The sequence below is a fragment of the Passer montanus genome, unplaced genomic scaffold (assembly GCF_014805655.1).
Source record: "Passer montanus isolate IOZ18808 unplaced genomic scaffold, ASM1480565v1 scaffold17, whole genome shotgun sequence".
Taxonomy (NCBI): Eukaryota; Metazoa; Chordata; class Aves; order Passeriformes; family Passeridae; genus Passer; species Passer montanus.
This window is the reverse complement of record NW_024364270.1, coordinates 6739670-6755769: the sequence shown is the minus strand read 5'-3', so window position 1 is coordinate 6755769 and position 16100 is coordinate 6739670. Positions and strand designations below refer to the sequence as shown.

At 37.5% G+C, this 16100-nt stretch overlaps 1 protein-coding gene across 1 annotated transcript in view; it reads right to left on the bottom strand.

The window, feature by feature from the left end:
- The window catches only part of ACSS3 (acyl-CoA synthetase short chain family member 3), a 65217-nt gene that overhangs the window by 17944 nt on the left and 31173 nt on the right, over positions 1-16100 (bottom strand). Inside the window, exon 9 of the mRNA XM_039703942.1 lies at positions 1546-1641. Within this exon, the coding sequence (XP_039559876.1) occupies positions 1546-1641 (96 nt within the window). The remainder of the gene's footprint in view (positions 1-1545; positions 1642-16100) is intronic.

The window sequence follows — 16100 nt, the reverse complement described above, 5'->3', positions numbered from 1 at the left end:
TGCTCACTCCTGAATTATTGAAGAACTGGCTTGTTTCTTCAGAATGTGGGAACCTGCATCAGTCTGAAAATGCACTGTAATTACCTGCAAAGGTTCAAGTAGATCAATGGAAAAGCACAGTATAATGTCTGATTAAAGGCAACAGACCTAGAAATTAATATTTTATCTTGACTCACTTTTAAATGCAATTTGTGCCACTATACTTTGATATCATAACTTTTATTCCTTTTGTCCCTAAAAATCAGCAACAAATCACTTTCTTTTTAGCAATGAGTAATAGGAAACAATATGTACATGTTCCAAAAAAAAAGTGGATCTTGCAACTTCCTTTATATTCCAGCATGTCTTTACCAGCCATTTAGAGTTGTATGTATAAACTAAAACCACAGTATCTTCTAACTGGCATAAGGATCTCCTCTAATAAGTATAGTAACAGCAGGAAAACAACACCAAAGAGAAGTGGATGACAGCAAGACAGCGGCCAAAATAGAGTAATTTTTTACAAATCACTAGTTTGTGAATAGCTACATTACAGGACATATTTGGTCAAGGACTGAAAGAAGTAAAATTATTCCATAAATCTTTAGTGAATTTCAGTGCTCTTTTTTTGTTTCCTTTATATAGTTTGCTAAAGACATTTCCATCATTCTCTTCGAAGAAAGTCTTTACTTACACTAGTCCCAATGTTCCAAAATATTCATCAGAAATTTTTATCTTCTTGTTACTCGTATTTCTTCCTAGTCCTGACTATCATGCGATAACATGTGTGATGCAATTACATTCTTTCACCCTTTCCTACTTATTAGAACTCTGGAGAAACTTCATGGCTTTGTTTCAATGTTGTTTTTAAACTATTGCTCATCTTCATGCCATAACTGTAAGTGTCAAAACCAAGAGCTCTTAAAAAGATTTGAGGATTTTTAATGCTCACCACCACCTACATGTATAAAAGATACATAACAGCTTAGATCTTTTTGACCAATGATGTGAGAATTTTTTCTGAAGACCACTTGACCTTTAATTTAATTATTTTTCAGACTTCAAGTAACTTTTTAAAATTGTGGTAAAATCAGGTTTCCCAGGTATTAAAATACTTCTGCATTCTTAATCCTGCAGCTGCACCCCTACATGCAAATACCTTCCAGACAGTGAGTTCTCATCCTTTTTGTGTTGGTCCATAGCCTACCATTTCTCCTGGCTAGAAACAAAAATGCTCCACAGATACTGAAAGACAGTTTGCTTAACAACCCTCTCAAGTTGTGTAGAAGTGCAGTAGTGCATGTAGAAGTATAGATGAGTAATGTGTCAAAGTATGTGCTAGACTTTCCATATAATAAAGGCAGAAGTAGTTAATCAATTTTCTTGAACATTACTCTGAATTTTTTATTCATAATCACATTCTACAACACATAAGAAAGCACGAAGAAGGAAAATATCTTCATAAGACTGTAATTTTCTTTTACTACAAGATATGACAATTAAGGAGTACTTACTCAGGAATATAAGCAATGTCCTTTCCTAGCAACATATTTAGCACAGTCTTACCATTATATCCTGGCACTGGTTTTCCTGCCTGTCCAGGTGGAGGTGTTGTAGAGTTCCCCAAACCAATGCAGGAAGCCGTAATTGCAGAACCAGATTCTATTAAGAGAACACACATACTATCAGTTAAGGCTGGTTTTAGTTCCGTTCAGTATTTACTAGTTCTAAGTTTCTTGATGCTCAGCACATCAACATTTTTTTAAAAATTCCTAGACAAACATTGCAAGATTTAGAATTCACAGAATCATACAATATGCTGAGTTGGAAGAGACTCCCAGATATCACTGAAGTCCAGCTTCTGGTCCTGCACATAACACCCCCAGGAATCACACCATGTGCCTGAGAGCATTGTCCAGGCACTAAAACTCTGTCAGGCTTGGTGCTGTGACCACTGCCCTGGGGAGCCTGTTCCAGTGCCCAACCACACTCTGGGTGAAGAGCCTTCTCCTAATATCCAATCTAAACTTCCCTTGGCTCAGCTTCATGCCATTCCCTTCAATTATGTCACTGGTCCTGAGAGGAAAGAGATTGGTACCTGCCCCTCCACGTTCTCTTGTGAGGGAGTTGAAGGCTACAGTGACATCTCATCTCAGTCATCTCCAAGCTGAACAGACCAAGTAACCTCAGCTGCTCCTCATACAGCTTCCCCCCAAAGCCATTCACCAACTTTGTAGCCCTTTGTGGGACACTTTCCAATAGCTTTATCATTTTTATATTATGGCACCCAAAACTGCCCCCAACACTGGAGGTGAGGCTAGCTCAGTGCAGAGCAGAGGGGACAATCCCCTCCCTTGCCTGGCTGTGATGCTCTGCCTGATGTCCCCCAGGACTTGGGTGGCCCTCCTGGCTGCCAGGGCACTGCTGACTGGTGTTCAACTTGCCATTGACCAGGACCCCCAGGTCTCTTCCCATGGCATGACTTTCCAGCCTCTTATTCCCCAGCCTGTACACCAGGGTTGCCCCATCCCAGGTAGAGAATCCAGCACTCGTCTTTGTGTAACTTTCTTGTCTCATTTCTCCTTACTCTGACAACCTCTCTATATTCATTCCAAGTGGCCTGATCCTGCTTCCATCTCCTGTGTATTTCCTGGTCACACTTAAGTAATGACAGGAGTTCTCAATTCATCTACATAGATCTCTTTCCCCTCTGCCTGATTTCTTACTCATCAGGATGCATCATTCTTGAGTCTGGAGGAAGTGATTCTTGAATATCAATCAGTTCCCTTGGAACCCTCTTCTTCATGCAGTATCTGTTCCTACAGCATTCTTTCAAGAAAACCTTTTAAAGTTAGATCTCCTGAAGTCCATGATTACAGTCTTGCTGTCCTGTTTCCTTATTGCCCACTACTGAATTCCACAACAGTCATTACATCCAAGGCTGCCCTCAACATTCACATCTTCAACAAGGCATTCATTACCTGTTTGTTAGTATAAGGCTGAGGAGCACACCACTCCTCATGGGATCCTCCACCACTTGTGTCAGAAAGTTGTCATCAATGCTTCCCAGTAATGTTGACACCTTCCTAATCATCCCCACAGTTAAGCAGCTAGAAATCCTTCCCTCCCCACCTTCCCCTCTTTTCACACAACATTTTTATACTACCAGAGTTGTTATCATAGAAGAAGAATAAATATTATCAAGTCATATAAAAGAGAGTTTAAGCCTGAAAAAATCCCAGTTGCTCTTCACTCTTCCCCTCAAAGGAAACAATCTACAGAAATTACTTTGAAATGTTGCTCTAACTCTGAGCCACAGAAAACAAAGTGTAGGTGGTTTTAGATATTAGCAGGAACATAGGATGAGACTTTAAAAGCATGACTATATCATTCTGATGAGGTCTCAGGTCACTCGGCCTGTAATTCATAGTCCATGCCACATAGCAAACAAAGCAGGTTTGTCTTCAGCTGTAGAGGTATATATATATTTAATCAGTATGTTCAAACCTATTTCCAGTATGCTTGCACCAAGACATTAAAGTAATTTTTACTGCGAATTTTTTCAACCTCCATAGTATTAATCTTCCACACCGGAAGTTATGTGACTATTCAAGTGCTTATAGAAGCAAAAACAAAAAACAAACTTACAGACTCTTGTAGTGCTTTTAGTAAGGTGTTAGTAAGTAGCTGAAAGCTTAGCATTTACAGCACTGCTGAACTAGGGCCTAAATACAACTGTGGGACACAGAATAAAAATTATCAACCCTCCACACTAATAAAGACAGGCTAAAAACTTTGCTTTGTTGTTTCCTAACCTTCCCCATTCCATCCTCTACTTTGTGCAAATTCCCTGCACAGTCGTGGGGGAGTCTTTTCTTCTAAGACACAGAACACCCAGGCTACAGTTACAGTGGTGACACAATATCAAAATGATCTACCATACCCCATCCATGATCACTCTGAGAAGTTGTAGAAAAACAGAATATATTCAACAGTTTTGGAGCTTTATTTTCTGCACAGTATTTATACTGAAGAATTTTCCTCTTTTACTTGGAACAGAAGGAACAGAGAATTGGAAAAGACAGTAGAATGGAGAATTTCCTTTTTGACTGTGTTAGGAGAAGAAGTGGAAGTACGGCGTACATGTTGCTTTACATACTGCCCAGCAAGAGCTACAAAACATTCTGCATCAGATCTGGCAAGAATGTGGAAGGGGCTAACAGTGGACTTGTTAGCTAAAGAAGCAAGAGGAAGCAAGAAGAAACTGATAAGTAGCTCTCTCCAAGGCTGTAATTAAGGAGACGAAGAGAAGAAAGGAATTAAAGAAAGATAAGGTAGCTAGACGAAGTATTTTTAGGAAGTTAGTTGAAGTCACTGTAGCTTTTCACCAATGGTGCTATGTTGATTAATTGTAGCCAAGAGATAAGGTAGAAGAAGCATAAATTACTAGAAAGTGTATAAAAAGTCACCCATGTTCAATAATAAAGGGTTGCCATCTGAGACTCCTTGTGGTCTCTACTTCGTATCGTGACCGCCCCGACAGCGACACAAGAACAATAGTCTCCTATCACCAAAACACAGGAATTAGGTTTGCTATTGAGAGACAGGGAACACAGCATCACTGTTAGCCTGATGTACCAGTAACATTGGTGTGGACTGGGAATTGACAAGCATTTCTCATCAAGAGTCTGAATCCAAAAACCGCAAAGGGAGTGGAAGAATTACTGAAAATTAGTTTGGGTTTGCCTGACTCCCTAGTACACTGCTAATGAAATCAACAGAAACTTGAAAGGAAGATCCATTGTACTAACTTGTCTGGTTGTTTACCTGCTTTTTGCCTGAATGGAAGTCCATCTATTCTGGAGAATCACAAATTCTAAAACTTTGTGAAAAGGTTTCTAAAACTGTTGCTCTTTATTTTATTGTCTTTTCAATTATCAATGGCTATATAATTTTCATATGTATCCAGTGCTCTAATCTCTAAGCCATACATTCACTTCCCACAGGGCAGTAAGACTTTTTATATACATGGAAAAAAATACGAGGTTTTTGATACTTGGATCAGATAATAATTCAGAGAGGGAATCCCAAAAGCATCTGCTCTTTAGGTTAGATTAAATGTTCCTGAATGCTAAAGATTCCCTTTCAATATAGAATCACAAAGGAGTACTGTCAAAGGACAGCATGAAGCTTTGTGCTGTACATTTCTTGGGAAATCAACATTTATCTTTCAAAGAGGATGCTGGATTGAAATATCAATTTCTCAAACTTATTAGGAAACAACAGCCTCTTTCTGGTACAGTTTTTTCTATCACCAAGAAAACAGTCTGAGTTGAAAGGGGAATTCAATTCAAAATCCTCCTGAAAAGAAATCATCACTGCTCAGAAGAACACAGGATTTTAAGTGTTATTTAAAAGAGATATTTTCCTTAACAATTATGTGTAGTACAAATACTGTGTGACCCTTTATTATGATTTCCAGTAAATAAAGTTGCTTATGAATATTTGATTTCAATTAAGGTTGGTTTCTTTACAATTCAATTCAGGATCTATGGGCAGGTTAAAAGATTTAGGTCTGGAAAGTTGAAACAGTAACAGTCTGAAGAAGGACACCACTTGTCAAGTGTACATTGTATTCCACCTATCCCTTACATCAGGTTTCTGCACATAGGAACAGACATCCCTTATCTGACACACATTTGTTTACAGTTGAAGATTCTCTGAAATTAAGCACAGCACCTAGACAGATTTCCAGTGCTGAAGACTTTTGGAACTTCCATATTTTTAATGCAAGGAACAGAACAGTAGGTCTGTCTTACAGTCTCTTTTGCAAACATTCGCACATTAACTGTCCACTCAGTAAGCTACCAAGTTAGCTTGTCCTCCAGCTGTGGAAGGCTTTTCAGGGACAACCAGATCATAAAACCAATTTCCTTTCTGCATAACATCTTTAGATGTGACAATCAAACAGCTATTTAGAAGAGCAATGTTTTAAACTGGGAGAAATACGTTTCACAACTAGTATGGTAAAGGTATACAACATCTGCTCTGAGTTATAATGAAAACAATATGGCGTACCTCTGAGGATAATGAAAAGCTTCATTGAGACAGAAAAGACAGAGTTACTCAGACATGGCCTTAAAATCAAGGTTGTTCAAAATCCCTCCTTATGCTTCATCTTTTCAGGATAAGGGTAATGTAAAAAAATAGTCCTCAGTAATCACAGATCTGACCTTCTTTGTTTTGTCCCACACTACCAGTAGGTGACTGATACTATTATAAAGCTATTTCAATATTAATGAAATATCCAGTATAAATTGGACAGCTAATGAGTAGTATGATACATGAACATTTTTGCATTTGCACCTTGGCAAACAATTTTTATGCCAAAGAAGGTGCTGCTGATCCAGAAGCAAAAAGTGCATTCTCCTATGACTAGCTAGGGTAGTCTGTGACTTTATTAATTGGAAAGCTTCCACGTACTCATGTGCCTGATTTGCAGAAGCTGTGTTCTGCCAAATTATGCAAAGCAACAGCTAGCAGGTTTTGTGCTCAAAACTCTCTTCCTCATTCACAGTCAACAGTCAAGTTCAATCAAAATAAACAGTTTTGAAATAACTCGGGACTTTCAAGATGAAAATCATTCTCTTACTCCGTGCCACTTACAATCCTGATACGTTATAGTTTCTAGACTGTGTCTCATATTCCTCATCATAGTAGACTGCCATGCTGATGAAATATTGGCTTTTTTGGTAGGAAATACTTAAGCAAAACACACTGCATTTTGGCATGAATATTTGAGCTTGGGCTGTGCTAAGTTGGTAATGTAAAACTGTCTGCTTTGAATTTCTTAGAATGCAATGGAGAGACACTAAAAGCATACAAAAGAGGTAAGAAGTTGCTATGTAGCAGGAGAAGGAAAGAAGAAAAAGGAGCAACTGTCATCCATCAACATATTAATGAATGCAATAAATATAATACACAAAATTCTCACTGCAGCTATGCTGTTTTGATGCTGTTTCTTCTGGCAAGGCTGTCACTTTTGTTGTGGGGAATGAAAGGAATTACTACAGCAGCAGACTGCACTGATAAAATGGAAAGGAGAGTCTATGAAGCAGGAAAGCTTAGGCAGCAACTCATTACAAATCCCCCCACACCACAAGAATGTACTTCTGAAGAGAGTCCTTCCATATGCTCCCTCCACACAGCAGTCATTTTCATTATGCCAGAAAGGGTGAATGAAGAATTCAACAAAGTTACAGCAAAATGCATTCTAGTAAGGCAACGACTATTGGGCATTCTGGAACAGAAAACCACAGTACCAGATGAATTACAGGACTCAAAATCTGCATCACAGTATACCATGCTGCTTCCTTAAAATAAAACTGAATCTAACACATTGCAGAAATAGTATGCACCGGCAGTGTCCTGAAGATTCAGGGGCCAGATCATCAAGTATGCACAGAGACCTCATTTCCTTCATCCTTCAGCATACAACTGTGCAGAGCAAAGAAGTCAGTTTCCATCAGTCCTTCCATCAGTCCTTTATCACTAAAAGCCAAGCAAGCTTCTAAGCTGCTAACTGCAGCAGCGGTAAGTAGCCTCACTCACAGCTTGGATTTAGCACTGTTAACCCTGACAAATTGTGCCCAGACAGTCATGCTGCAGGTTGGTAGCCCAAACATCAGCCAGTCTTATGCTTACTGATGTTGGAAGAAAATTTCAGATAATTGCTTCGCCTCTATACAGTACAGCTCAGCCAGGCCTTCGGCAAGGCCTCAGAAGTATTTTGTGTAAATTTGCCAAGCTGCTCTCTTCACTGCTTCCCTGGAAGAGATCTACACCAGGATGCTGCATGACACATTATATTATTAATATGTGAAAAGACTAAGCACACATGGCTGATGCTGGGTATTAAAGTACAAACTTTAATGATGCTAATTATCCATCAACACTAAAACCAGGAGATAACACCTGTCCACGATTATCCCAGAGCACCCAAAGCACAGATATGGACAGTTTGGATAATCCAAATACAATGTGATGTGTGATGCTGCCACAAAAATCCACAGCATTGCTGCACCCACATTGTTAGCATATATTGCTAGGCCATGATTTTTACCACATTCTAAGAGTAAAAGCTAATGAGAATTATTTTCAGAGCTATGATAGTTATACTCTGAATCCCCCCATCCATTTTACTCATTTCCTCTTAATTTTATTTAAGCTTCTCAAATGAAGTAAAATTTTATGAAAGAGCTCACATTTACTGAAATTCTATTTAGCAATATATATAGCATGGTACTACAACAAATTATAAAAAAGTGAGAGGAGCTACAAAAAGACAGCAAGGACTGAAGAACTGTAAATTTCGAATGCTACCCTGATTCAGTTTTATCAGGTGTCAGAAAGAAGTATGAAATTAAATCCAATTTACACATAATATACCATTAGATTAGATTAAAGACAGTCTGTGATCCTAAAGGATAAAAGCTTTTGCTGGCTAGTAGCAAAACTTCAAAAACTTTTTCAAGCATTGTTCAGCATTTCATTTCACTCCTTGCTTCCGAGGACTATGACATGCAGCATAAAAATTCTTAAACACTCACTGTAATTATAATGCATTTTTTCTCCATCTGACTGAATTCTTAATTAATCCTCATGTGAATTAAGCACATGCAGCATCAACACAATAAATATCAGGTGCATAGAGAATAACAAAATATGGAAAGTGAGGAGGCAGGGCTCTACTTTAGCAAAAACCTCCAGAAGTATCAGCTTTAAGGTGAGCTACACAAGTTTGGTGATTTATAATCAAGATTTCCACACTTGTCTTACAAGGAGATTTTCAACTCCTTACAACTTAAATAAAGCTGGGGTAAAGAATTTGCAGTAAACAGCTGGAAAGAATTTCAGTTAAGACTTTCATGCTCTAATGTTATTTAGAGAGACTCTCACATCTAAAGCATGACCTTGTCCATCAGGCTGCTTACAATTTAGGTTACATTCATTTGGCAGAAGATCAGAAGAATTTGTTACCCTGAAGTGGCTTCAAAAAATGTTTTTTCATCCCACTAGCACTTTATAAAACAGAACATAAAACCTCTAGAAGTTAACTGCAACATAGAAAAACAACAGTGTTTTTCACCTATTCTACACACCCAAGTAAAATTAAATTCAACCTTTCTCACTGGGTTAAATTGTACACAGAACCTTAAAAAAGCCCTTCTTAACTGCCTAACTTCTCTACTCAGAAACTGCAAAGTAGAAACTGTAAAGCAGAAACTTCACTCAAAAAACATGGAAAAGAGATATAAATAGAAAATGAAGCAATAATTTTTTGAAGTGTGGCTAAAATTCATGGACTTATGAGGAAAAAAAGTGACAAAATAAGCTAAAAGTTTTGAAAAATCTGAAGTTCCATTTCTCAAAACAGAAATCCATTTTGTTTATAAAGTAATGTATTTTCTGAAAGTGCCTGCATTTCCATGCTTATTCTTAGAATTGAAGGTCAGAAGAGAAACCAGCAATTTTTTTTAACATTTTCTAAAGGCTTTAAAGCACTTGGGAGTCATAATGCATCTATTACCATGAATACATATTACACTTGTGAAGGCCAAATACTTCCAATATAACAGTTCTATTCCTGTATTCAATTCACTTATTTGAAAATAAAATCAATACCCAAATCCATTAAAATTCATCCAAGGCTCACCTTCACAATTATCCAATGACAGAATATACTTACAAACTGTGGGGGTTGGTATTATACAAATACACAAGGTCTCTGAAGATTTCAAAGCACATTTAAATGAAATCTCCAAAATAAATATAAAAAATAGAACTGCAAGGTAGGTCCAACTAGTTTAGTTAAGGGTTTGTGGGCCATGACAAATTTTAAAACCAAAGTAGAAAATAATTGGTTATCACTAACTGGCAAGCCAGTATTAAAGCACAAGAAGTTTATGTATTCATTTTGTAAGTACCAGGGTCCTTTGCCTCCAAATATTATATAGGCTATTATCATGTACATATTAGAAATTGCCTATAACAAAATGACAGCCAAGACTAGAGAACAGAAAGTTTTTTGGTTGTATTTGGAAGATGTCAGATGACATGTTTAAAAATACATTAAGTCAGGCAATGCATCAAATTATATTTTCAGACAAAATAAATTTCAAATTATTTTCATCCTACTGTGACATCATAACTGAAATATGATGAAATACTAAGAGATAAATGGAAAATTTAAAAATTAATTACACATTTCAGTGATAACTGTTTACTGTTTAATTGTTTTGAGGAATCTTAATACACTGCATGCATAGTAATAGTGACAAGATGGAAAAGACAGGAAAAATTACTAATGTGCAATTCAGGTATCTTTATCAGGATCTAATATCTTAGATGCACTCACTTTCTACCCTCACTTTGAGCAACATAGAAAAGCAGCTGCCATGTGACAGAAAGAGATCAACAAGCTGTAACATCTTCACACTCATACAAACTGGAGGCACTGTCACACCTCATCTCCTTCAGACAGATGAGACTGCACTATTCTATTTTAACATATCCATTCCTAAACATGGATATGTTAAAATATCCCCTCATGTCCCCTCATCTTCTTCTTTTGCCTAAATGCAACCCAAATATTCAGTGCACACTAAATATTGCCCATGGCTCATCTTCATAACTTAAGACTGCTTTACAGTTCTTTTATTTTCAATCATCTAAACCATATCAATGAAATTTTAAGGAGGGAAACATTTATACTTCATCCATATTAATTTTGTCCCTGCCTGCATGTGGAAAGACAATCAGAAAAGATTAAGATTAATAAGCACTGAGAGACTGAAGTCAAATGGGAACAGAAAAGCTTAATACACACTTTTTATCAATTCTAAATTAGAAAATGTCAGCACAAATGAGGCAGACTAGCAGTGGCACAGCTAATAATGAATTTGTATCAACACAGAGGAGGAGTTGACCAGTGAGGAAAAAACAGAGTATAGCCATGAGGAAAAGCAAACCTTCACAGAAATGTGAGGTACAGAGATGCATGCTTTTTTTTTTCTTTAACTAGAAGGACATAGTACATTACTGACTTAACCATGTTCAAATTGTAATAAATTCAATAAATAAAAATTTAAAAAACATATTTCTTTTTTTCAAGGCACAACACTCCAGGCCCAGCATCTGGATACATTTCCCAAAATGCACTGGACAACTGAAAGCCATGTGAAATGCACATTTGAAACAAACCTCAAATGAAAAATATTTTTGGAGGAAAGACACTTTGTGAAATGTGAAAGACAGTGAACAGCACTGAATGCCACAATAAACCTATGAAGCTGTAATGATTCCTTAAAACCACCCTAGAGAATATGTATATAATCCAGACATACCTCTTTGATGTCCAAGAATGGGAAAACCACACAGAACTGAAAAGTCAAGTCTCTGCCTTGCCAATGCCCATGGCTACTAAAAACACCTTTTCCTCTCTCCCCTTCAATAAGGGCAACCAAAAACCTGTTTGAATTGGCTGTCTTAGGATGACATTGAAGGAATGATGAGATACTGCTACTAATGATACAGTCCAAATGCAATTACTCAACAGCAAACAATGGCTGAAACAATCTATATTTTTCATACCCTTAAAGGATAGAATGCAAGTCTCCAGGGGGAGACATGAAAATGTCAGGAATGCCTGTTATAAATTCAGTTATCCAGTAAATAATGATCAGGGGACAGTAAATCAGGGCCAGAGCAGCAAAAGTTTCTGCCAAGTAATTCCCACTTCTCTAGAACTGTTTGCAGGTTATCAGCTTTCACTAAAAAAATATAATCTGAGTCTTGACAGGATGCACACATCTTTAAAAAGCATGAAAGCAGTTGTGTCTACACTGAGGCACCTGATAACCTAAACCAGTTGCCTGGACTTTGAAATAAAAGAGATTAAACAAATTTATTCCAACTCCAGATTTCTGGTCCCTGTAACTCGAGAAATGAACTTCTGTCACTCCAAAAAAATGTCAAGAAGTGACTATTTGTTGCAAATCAAACAGCCATCCTTTCTTTAGTTTACTTTTCCTACTGGCTTTGGGTCTGAGAATTTCATGACATTGAACAAAATCACTGGATCTGCAGTTTTGAATGGGGCAAAGTGGAAGGTAACTGAAGAACAAAATGTGGAATCCAGTTGACAAAAGAGAGATGGAGGTCTACCTTGACAATGTAGTTCACTTAAAGAGCAGTTCTTTAGTGCAAACATGAAAAGATTAGCTAACAATTTAGTTGCAAAATCCATCTTTCCAGATACTCATATGAAGGTGATTGTGCACAATGTTGCCAAGGCAACACAATGGAAACTGAAGTCTGGGGACCATGTCATGCTGCTTGGAGATCACATTAATAAACTCTTTGATTGCCTCAGAAGTAGTCCACTGAAATATATTCATCTGAGTACACGTATCCATGATTCATATTTTTTACACTGAATTCAATGGCACATTTGTACCAGTCCTCATAAAAGCTCTGTATAACCATTCTTAAACCACCACATATATAATTACCCAACACCAGAATGTCCTAATAAAAATATTACCGCCATAGCATTTGCATGTTTTAGAGGTAAGACACAGATAAAGAAAAACAATAATTTTAAAAGTGATAGAGTATATTATTAATTATATTACAGAACTTGGAGAATTCCTACCAGAAAATTTTATCACACTGTCTCAGAATATCCAATAAAATGTGCACTATAATACAGTGTACAATATAATCTTCTTTGCCAGCAGCCATAATGTATCAACTACCATTTGATTTTTGCCCTAATGCCTGCTGCAGAGACCTACTCCTTACTGGATAAGGCAGCCTATTTCCATGAAAATACAAAATATACACAATTATTTCACAGTTCTGCCTGCTAGTGAGTTCATACTCAGGAAATAGTAGATTATTCCAATTTGAACCTACTACACTTGCACACTCTGTAACTTTCATTTCTATAATACTCAACTAAAGTTCTATGGAAACACATCTCTTGACTGAGATTTTATGAAAGTCATATTTTATCACTGAATTCTCAGCTTCAGTTCTGTTTCATCTGAATTTTCCTATACATCCTCAAAGGCAGAGTCTCAAAACGTTTTTATTTAAAAACATCAAGAGACAAAAACCTCTTCATATTCTATACTTATTATGAAGAAATGGAAATCTGACTTACCATTTTCTCAAAATGCCAAAAGTGATATGACAGAGTTTCATTTTTTAGCTAACATGAAAGCAGCTGAAGATGTTTAACACAAACTTTCAGAGCCTTCTGCTTCCACAGCTAAACCTCCTGGCTGTTTCCCTTTCTTTTTTCTAGAACTCAAAGCTAGCTCCAAAATCAAAGCAAGCCAAACTCACATTTCTTTGTCTATTGAGACCCCTCCCTCAGAATGAGAGTAGTCACACAGCAGATACAACACAAACACTGTGTAGGCTGCTTCAAACAAATTTGGCAAGGCTCTGTAATTTAACTACCTGTAATACTAAAATAGAGCAACTGTATCATTGCCTTATAACATAACTACACAGAGAGAGAGAAAGCAAGGTCCAAAATGTGCATTCCACTTCCTATTCAGAAAAGAAAGTCACAAAATATATGTAAATAAGACCAGAAAATTTATGTCTCTGGAAAAAAAAAAATCTCTTTTTTTGACACTGAATTTAACACTTTTGGGATATCTTGGGGCAGGATACTCTTCTTTCTTTATTTAATGTCTGCAAGACTGGAATAACTGTACTTACTTCACAGGGGTGTCAAAAGTATTAATTTCTTGAGTTTGCACAACGACTTTGAAGATGAAAATTGCTATTGAAGTGCTAAGTGTCAATTTGTATAAATAAGCAAAAACTTAACATCTGAACCAACCCAAACAAAACTTTCTCTCTCCAGGTACAGTTGAGCATAGGATCAGAGGATCAGGAAATAACATTTTTTCATCCACTGTCGTATCTCAAAAGAAAACAGCAAGTTTTTCCCAGTCCTTACTGCCTGAAATCTTCCTTGCCACTCACTGATCCTGTGACTTATATTTCACAGTTTCTAAGATGTGCTTACTATACTTGTAACACAAACATTAACATTTAAAATGAGTGTTATTGATGAAGGCATACTGACACAAACCAGTTTTAAGCAATCAGCTTTTCCAGGTGTAGCTGCTTTGAAGTCCCTTAAAGAAAGCTTTCTTCTGTTTCAAAGTACTGCTTCAATTCACAGTGATTTCAAATACACACCAAAAATCTTTCAAGAACAAATGAAACAAATCCACATTTCTTTGTCCATACTGATTTATTTCTAGTTATATATATATGGCAAAGGGGGCAAGTGCTTTGAAGACATCTTATTAAACCTCAAGAAGGAAGTGGTTAACACTCCTATTTTATAATACTTTTGTCAGCCTTTTGTTTCCCCCATACTCATTTCCATCTCCAAATGATGACTCAGTCACTTATCTCTACAAAACTCATCTTTTCCTTACCTTTCTCAGTCATTAACAAAGGAATAGAAATTACCCCATTATGCAAGAAACACTATTTACCCAGATACTTCTCCTCCTCCATCTTCTGCTTTAGCCTCAGCTCAAAGAGCCAACATAACTGCCTAAGTAAGATCTACAGTTTTTCGGCAAAATTAAATGTCAGAATTTCTCAGAGTTTTACAATGCTTTTGTTTTGGAAGAATGCAGATAAATATCAGCTTTGGGAATAAGTACCAATTTGTCAGACTAGCAAAGGTCAAAAGCATTTTCATATGTAGAAGTAAGTCAGAAACTTTCAATCTGAGATACAACAAAACAGCAATTTACAACATCAGCTACAATTAAATGGCAAAAAAAAGATAATTCATTTTGTTATAAAAAATGCATTTTAAAAACTTATTAGTTCTACATAACACAGATAATAATTTCAACTTCCTCCTGACAGAAGTAATTAGGGATTTTTTATCGTGTTTTTAGCATGCCATTTTTTTATTTTGGAGATAGTTCAGAAAATTGTTATTTCTGCATCTGTGGGTCCTTATTCTGCCATCAGTCACTAACCTTGCCTATTTCTAATGAATTAAACAGCCAGTTATCTATTCTGTAAAATATTTCACATTCAGTACATACACCTTTAACCTCATGTGCTGAAATCCAATAGTGTTTGGTTGAAATGGCTTTTCCAGTACAGAAATCCACTTTCAACATTTTGACAAGTGACAGATAAGGACGAATGTGACAGAACTGCTTGTTCTTTTCACAATTAATGGCATTTATTTTGTATTCTGCTAAAGCAGAGGGGAGTAAACAGCAGAAGGGAAGACTGCTTTCACCTGCAGCAATGACTGCTGTGCTCCAGGACCTGGGATTCCTGGTGGATGACAAGATGACCATGAGCCCACAGTGCCCTTATGGCCAGGAGGACTAGTGACACCCTGGGGTGCATAGGGAAAAATGTGAACAGAAGGTTGAGCAAGGTGATCTTCTCCCTCAGCTCAGCCCTAGCGTGGCCACATCTGGAGTCTTGTGTTCTATTCTCCACAATTCAAGAAAGACAAGGAAAGAGTACAAGCAGCAAGTCCTGCCAGGAAACCTGCTCCAGCATTGGCTCCTCTCTCCATGGATCTACAGATCCCTAGCAGGAGCCTGATCCAGCGCTGGCCTCCCACAGGGTCAAAACTTCCCCTCAGGCATCCACTTGCTATGGTGTGGGTCTCCTTCATGGGCTGCAGGGGGATCTCTGCCTCCCGTGGACCTCCATGGCTTGGAGGTGGCAGCTGCTTCACCATGGGCTGCACCATGGGCTGCAGAGGAATCCCAACTCCAGCATCTGGAGCACCTCCTCCCCCTCCTTCTGCACTTGGTGTCTGCAGAGTTGTTTCTCTCACATGTTCTCACACTGCTCTTCTCTGGCTGCAATTACAACTACGCAAGAATTTTTTTTTCCCTCATTTTTGAATACATTATCACATATTACCATGTTACCACCGTTTCCAATTGGCCCAAGCATGACTAGCAGCACATCCATCTTTGGAGGTGCCAGGGATTGACTCTGCCAGACATGAAGGAAGCTTCTGACAGCTTCTCACA